At 54.3% G+C, this 7,314-nt stretch overlaps 1 protein-coding gene across 3 annotated transcripts in view; it reads right to left on the bottom strand.

Annotated features, from left to right (window-relative positions):
- Positions 1–7,295, bottom strand: part of HAUS8 (HAUS augmin-like complex, subunit 8) — a 25,693-nt gene extending 18,398 nt beyond the window's left edge. For 2 of the 3 annotated variants that reach the window (XM_011925736.1, XM_011925734.1), the window contains exons 1-3: positions 6,999–7,217; positions 4,885–4,946; positions 685–740 (exon numbers count right to left, since the gene is read on the bottom strand). In XM_011925736.1, coding sequence (XP_011781126.1) covers positions 685–740; positions 4,885–4,946; positions 6,999–7,027 — 147 coding nt within the window. In that variant the 5' untranslated portion in view covers positions 7,028–7,217. Of the gene's footprint in view, positions 1–684; positions 741–4,884; positions 4,947–6,998 lie in introns of all 3 variants that reach the window. The other variant, XM_011925735.1, reaches the window with a different exon arrangement.
- Between the last annotated feature and the right edge of the window lie 19 nt (positions 7,296–7,314).

The raw sequence follows: 7,314 nt of genomic DNA on the forward strand, positions 1-7,314 counted from the left end.
CCGCCTCGGCCTCCCAAAGTAGCTGTTTTTTTAAATACCAGCAAGATACCAAGAAGTGTGTGCTGGGCACTCGAGAAGACAGCTTCAGAATCCAGAAAGCAAATTAACTGGGTTGAAAGGCAAGAACAGCCTGGGCGCAAGGGCTCACGCTTGTAATCCCAACACTTTGGGAGGCCAAGACGGGAGGATTACTTGAGCTCAGGAGCTTAAGACAAGCCTGGGCAACATAGGGAGACCCCGTCTCTACAAAAACGTTTAAAAATTAGCTGGTGTGGTAGCACACGCCTTTGGTCCCAGCTACTCAGAAGGCTCAGGTGAGAAGATGGCTTGAGCCTGGGAGGTTGAGGCTGCAGTGAGCCGTGATCACACCACTGCACTCCAGCCTGGATGACAGAGAGAGACCTTGTCTCCAAAACAAAAACAAAAAAAAGGGTAAGAATGATATTATGTTTCAATGGCGATCACAGATTCGTAAAAGAGATGCTTATAGCCATAAGCCGCCGATGACAGAGACTCACAATTGGCAGCATGAAGGGCTGATGGCCTCAAAAGCACCTGGGTGAAGACCCCAAAATGCTTCCTTCAGGACCAGGTTGTAACCGCCTCCCATGACTAGTTTCGGAATCCCAGTTACTCAGAACCACGCTCAGATCTGCTGCAAACGGAAGGTGGGTGCGGCCTTACCTTTTGGGTTGTCTTCTTTTCATACTGCAGGTAACGGGACTCAATCACTCTTCCACCTGTAGAGACACACTGTTGGTGCACAACAAAACTATAAAGGACCGAAGACCCCACACACCCAGACCCCACGCCCCAGAGACCCACATGCCAGGGGCCCTCCCCACTCAGTGACCAGAACAGAGGTCACCACTCCTCCTGCTTGCCTCTGATCACATCCTTCAGCAGCCTCGAGCATGCATAGGACGCCTACTGTATGCAAATCCCAAGCCATCTGTGGAGTCGCAGAGTTCCTGAGGAACTAAGATCAAGGAACACCCCACAAGGTCAAAGCTGCAAGTGCACTCAGGCAAGGGGGAGGGAAAGAAGAAAGAGCTTTCAGCCTCCAGGTGGCTTACTCCTTCCTCCCAGCTCATGTGACCCCAACGGTCCCTTCCCCCGCCTGCGTGTGTCTAGGACTCACTCCTGGTACTATCTTTTACTCCCCCCGCCCCTTACTCAGTTTGGGACCCCCTGCCCTGAGACATGCCCAACACTCAGGCCTTCTTCAGACAGAGCCAAATCCCTGGTGACAGCCCGACCCCACGTCTCCTGCCAGGGCTACTCCTGGGAGCATGACTGTGGATAAACAAATGCCACCTGTCACCTCAGCTTCTGGGAGTAGGAGTCTGGACTGGATCTGGTTGGTTCCGTTCTGTCCCCCAGCCCTCTCCCGGACCGGACACCCCCCCGCCAAAAACCTGTTCCTCCCACCTCCTACGCCTGGCCCAACCCTCGGTCTCAGCCGGTGACCTGTTTCCTCCTTCATTGGAAAGACAGAAGTGGCTCCAGGAGACCCTCCAGCCACTACAACCAGTCACCTCCAGTCCGGAGGGTTGCATCCCCCTGGCCCTGTGAATGGACCTCTGTGCTCCCAGGTAAAGCGCCCCCATACTGGGCGCTAAAGCCCAGCCCTCACTTCCACAAGGAAACTCCCTGCAACTCCCACCTCCCTGCCTCAGTCCCCACAGCTCCTCTCTCCACCAGATGCCTCCTCCCCATTTCTCCCATCCCCTCGACAGCAAACACTCCAGAGTTCTTTACTCACCAGTTCCTCTTCCTCTCCTTTCTTCTTCCCTTGAATCCCACCCCCCACAGTCCAGCTTGCAGACACACCACTGAACCAGAACACCTTTGGACAAGACCACTGTGACCTCCCTTGCTCCTGAGCCCAGCGGTCCATTCTCAGTCCTGGCCATCTGAGCCACCAGGCACAACCATTGCTCGCTCCCTCCTTCCTGAAACCTTCCATCAGCCTCCAGCCGCCCTTCAGGGCTGAGACAGGCTGGCGTGCTGGGACCATGGGCTCAGGAAGCCTGAGTGCCTCCGGGAAACTTCTGAGCCCGGTGCCACCAGCAACTTGCCTCTACCCTTATCACGTTGTCACTTCTCACGTGCTCTATTCGGCTGCTCTGCTGTGTGGACCGCCTTGTTGTGCATCCCCCTGCAGGCACCTCCCTCTCTCAAGGCTCTGCTCAGTTCAGACCACAGCACACCTGCCCCTGCCTGCCATTTCGTCACAGCATCTACTAGCGCACCCCACAGCCTCCTTATGGTTCTCATGCAATGCCCACCTCCCCCCAGAGCCCCAGGGGCCTGGGATTTTTGTCTCCTTTGCGTGCTGCTATGTTCCACCACCTGGCACGGGGTAGGCACTCAAGAATATGTCAAATGAATGATTCTAGGCCAGGCGCAGTGGCTCACGCCTGTAATCCCAGCACTTTGGGAGGCCGAGGCAGGCGGATCACCTGAGGTCAGGAGTTCGAGACCAGCCTGGCCAACATGGAGAAACCCCGTCTCTACTAAAACTACAAAAATTAGACAGGCGTGGTGGCACATGCCTGTAATCCCAGCTATTTGGGAGGTTGAGGCAGGAGAATCACTGGAACCTGAGAGGCGGAGGCTGCAGTGAGCCGAGATTGTGCCACTGCACTCCAGCCTGGCGACAGAGTGAGACTCTGTCTCATTAAAAAAAAAAAAAAAAAAAAGAATACTTCGGCATTGTATCAGTGCCATAGAGCTCAGAGGTTTGCCTTTGTACTGAAGAGACCCAGGGAGAGCGACATGCTCAATGTCACACAGCTTGAGAATTCAGTCAAGTGAGATTGTGACTTCAACCATATCTTTGCGCCAGTTGATTCTTCTGTTGAGGACTGGGGCTGCAGCTGCTACCTTGAGAGGAAAGGAGGCACCCTCAGAGTTAACAAGGATCCTGCAGTCAGCCAAAGGGCTGGGCTGTCAATCTGGGCAGCCTCAGGGCAGGAATGCGCCATGCCTGCAGAGCGAGCGTGGGTACAGGTGGGTGCCCGGCAGATATGGACAACTGGGAGGCCATTCTCATGATACAGGTCTCTAAGGGCTGAGGCCAGGACCAGGTGGGGTCCCAGGGACAGAACCAAGCCACATAAAGAGTCTCCCCCTGGATGGTGATCGAACAGCTGAGAGAAAGGATATCCCCAGTTCCCAGCAGAGAGACCATCCAGCCCGGGTCTTTCTAGTAGTATCAGCAAACAGTTTTGCTCAACAAGAAGGATCTCAGGCTTGGGCTGCCTTGGACGGTAGGGAAAGAAAAGCACTTTCAAGTTTCCAGAAAACTAGGATACAACTGTTTGTTTTAAACAGGCTGGCCAGGCACGGTGGCTCACGCCTGTAATCCCAGCACTTTGGGAGGCCGAGGTGGACGGATTACTTGAGGTCAGAAGTTCGATACCAGCCTGGCCAACATGGTGAAACCCTGTCTCTACTAAAAACACAAAAATGAGCCAGGGTGGTGGCGCGCACCTGTAATCCCAGCTATTCAGGAGGCTGAGGCAGAGAATCGCTTGAACCTGGGAGGCGGGAGCTGCAGTGAGCCAAGATTGCACCACTGCACTCTAGCCTGGGTGACAGAGCGAGACTCCATCTCAAAAAAATAAACAGACAAATAAACAAACAGGCTGAATTTTCCACAGAAGCAATGTTATAAGGAAGGATACAATTCTTGTCCAAGAATGAGGTAGCTCATAAATATACCAGGTGTCATATGCGAGATTAACATGTGACGTTTAGAACTTGGGAATAAGTGGTCAGGAAATAAAAAGACAACTCACCCAGCAATGCTGAAACACACAAACCTTGCCTCACTTGGAAATAGAATCCTGCTCTAAGCTCGCTGAATTGGGCCCTGCAACACTGCATACACTGAGAAAATACCTCATTGTATCATTGTCTTGACCTCCAACGATGCACTCTAGAATCTACCATGCAAGCCGAGCATTTCCTTTGTTTTTTGACATAGAGTTTTGCTCATCACCCAGGCTGGAGTGCAGTGGCGCGGTCGTGGCTCACAGCAACCTCCACTTCCCAGGCTCAAGCCATTCTCCAGCCTCAGCCTCCTGAGTAGCTGGGATTACAGGCACCTACCACCATGCCCAGATAATTTTTGTATTTTTAGTAGAGATGGGATTTCACCATGTTGGTCAGGCTGGCCTCGAACTCTTGACCTCGTGATCCACCCGCCTCGGCCTCCCAAAGTGCTGGGATACAGGCATGAGCCACCATGTCCAGCCACATTTCCTTTTTTTTGAGACAGTTTCACTCCATCGCCCAGGCTGGAGTGCAGCAGTGTGATCCTGGCTTGTAGGGGAGGCTGTTAACGGTGACCCCAGACCAATAGGTGGAAATCAGATGTACAGGCACCCCTCATGAGACTGACATGCTTACGCAATGGGAATTTAGAGTTTGATTTTAGGCCGGGGGCAGTGGTTAATGCCTATAATCCCAACACTTTGGGAGGCGGAAGCAGGAGGATCACTTGAGGTTAGGAGTTCGAGACCAGCCTGGGCAACAGAGCAAGACCCTGTCTCAAAAAAAAGACAAGAGTTTGATTTTAGATAATGATCTCCACGGTCTCTACGGTCTCTACACCCACGCTTCCAGGGGACATGTCCTGGACACAGCCCATGACCCCCATGGCCGCAAGGGAAGCCACTGCTCAAAATGACCACCACCGTTCCTGACACAGCCCTCGCCGCAGGGCTGGGACGGCCAAATCCACAATCCCCAGACGTGTGACTACAAGGAAGTAAAGCCATAGGCCCCCTTTTCCGGCCTGTTTTTTCCTTCCTCCAAAAGCACGTAATGAAAAAAGAAAACCATGTTCCTTAAAGACATCCTGACACTGCTCACCTTGAACTCTTTTCTCCTTCTTCTTGGCACTGCTAGGATTGGTGGGGCCGGTTGCAGGCTTCCTGCAAGAGAAGAGAGAGAGGTCTTGTTCATCTCACTGCCCAAGAAGCACAGGGAAGCTGGTGAGGTGCCTCTGCTAGTTGAAGCTCAGATAGCCCAGTCCAAGGGTTGCCTGAGGACAATTTCAGTGAGGCTGGGCCACCTCAACAGGAAGAGAGACAAAAGGAGTAGCCAGCCCTAGTCACCTGGGCAAGAAGGCATAGCTGAACATCTGAACTGAGAAGAGAGGAGGGTAATGAGAGCTCCGTGGGAGAGATCGCAAGAGATCTCAAATTATCCCTGGGTTCATTCATTCACCAGACATTGATGCACCTACTGTATACCAGTAGAGACACAGTGGTGAACAAAACACAGAGCTCCTTCAAAGAAAGGGAAGATCAACATCTTGATAGACAGGTACTAGGAGTGGTCCTGGCAGGTACCTCACTTTGGGAGGCTGAGGCAGGTGGATCACAAGGTCAGGAGATCCAGACCATCCTGGCTAACACGGTGAAACCCCATTATTAAACATACAAAAATGAGCCGGGGTGGTGGCAGGCACCTGTAGTCCCAGCTACTTGGGAGGCTGACACAAGAGAAAGGTGTGAACCCGGGAGGCAGAGGTTGCGGTGAGCCGAGATCACGCCATTGCACTCCAGCCAGGGCAACAGAGTGAGACTCCATCTCAGTAAATAAATAAATAAAAATAAAAATAGAATGATGCCTGATGTAATAGGAAAGAAGGAACCCTAAGATAGGAATCGCTGACTCATCAGCCATGGGGGTGCAGGAGAGGGAGAGTCTGGGATGACTAGGGGTTTCAGGGTTTCAGCCTGATCTAGTGGTAAGAGAAGGGATCCAGGAACAGACACCAGTAACACAGGAGGGGGCAAGTAGTGGGGGGAGGGCAAGTGAAGGGGCAGGGCCACGCCCAGGGCACTGTAACTCCTGCTCCCATCACCAAGGGTGGCTCCACTGGTCCCAGCGGCCACCTCCTCTGAAGCGGGCTCCCAGGACCCCAAAGTGAGACCTAGGCAATGCTGGGGACACTTCCAGGCCACCGTGGGGAGAGGCAACTTAGTAAATGTTCGCCAGGTGCCAGGAGTTGTGGTCGCCCACAGGCTCCTCCTAACACGACAGCTTCCTAACTGTTCACACCTGCTTTTTCCTCCTTTTTCCTCGCTGCAAAACCAAGACACACAGGTCTCACATAGGTCCCCCCCGGGGCAGTCTCAGAGCCAAAAAAAGAGACAAGAGCACAGATTCCCTCTGGGGACTGAGCTAGGGCTGTGGCCTCAAACCGAATGGGCTCCTAGGTGAACCTGCTGCGATCTGAGGGGGATCCCTACAACCTGTGCGAGCCTCAGGTACACCTGTACCTGGGAAGTGCTACTGTCAATCTATCGGTTACAGCCAAGGGGCGGTGGAGTGATTCCTCTTGCTGTCCAATTTCACTTCAGTTTGCACCTGGCACGATCAACACTGGCAGAATTAACAAAACTAGACAAATACAGCCTCAGGATCATTCATGCCTAGCTCTGGGTCACTATTCAACTTCTTTCTTGCTCATGGCGTGTTAGTCACTTCCCCTCCCTGGGTCTCCATCATCTCCCCAGTAAACTGGGAGCACAGAATAAAGCGCATGGGAGGATTAAAGAGGACACTTTGGTCGCCCACCACTTGTTCACCTTATAACGGTAATTCCAAGAGCGACATCACAGTAAAGACCCAGGCGCCGATCTAAGCGCGTTTCAGCCTCACACGACGCCTATGAGGTTGAGCTGCGTCATCGGCCCCATTTCGTAGCGGAGGAAGCGAGGCACCGGGCGGTCAGGCTGCTTGCCCGAGGTCGCCCCGCGTCCCACCCGAGGACGCGGAACTCGGGGCCGGTCGGGTGTCCGCGCTCCGGAGCATGCGCAGAGGCAGCACACCATCGGGGTGTTCAGGGGCCCGCACGGTTCCTGACGGGGTCGAACCCGAACTCACCCCGAGGGTCCCCACTCCCCAACTCCGCTGCCCATCCTCTTTAGCCCTCTGGCGTCTACAAATCCAGACCTGCGGGCGCCTCAACTCACCCAGCGCCGCGCCCCGAGGAATCCGCCATTTTCCCGCCTTCCACCTCAAGGCCCGACCCGCCGGCTTTTCAAAGCCGGACCCGCCCACTTGCTTGCGGGTGGGACCATTTGTGGAGCCTCAGAGGGGTGGCTGCGAGGCGTGAGGCAGCGTCGGCTAAATGCGGAGCGCGCGGCCCCCGACGCGTGCACTGCCTGTCTTCCCCTCGCTCTTGGTCTCGCCCACCATCGGCGGTAGGGGGTTGTGATGGTGGGTGGGGCCTGAGCTGTCGGAAAGTAGGGGCGGGGCTTGTCGCGATGTCCCGCCCCCTAGGCGCGC

This window comes from Colobus angolensis, unplaced genomic scaffold (assembly GCF_000951035.1).
Source record: "Colobus angolensis palliatus isolate OR3802 unplaced genomic scaffold, Cang.pa_1.0 Scaffold66, whole genome shotgun sequence".
In the NCBI taxonomy this organism is placed as follows: Eukaryota; Metazoa; Chordata; class Mammalia; order Primates; family Cercopithecidae; genus Colobus; species Colobus angolensis.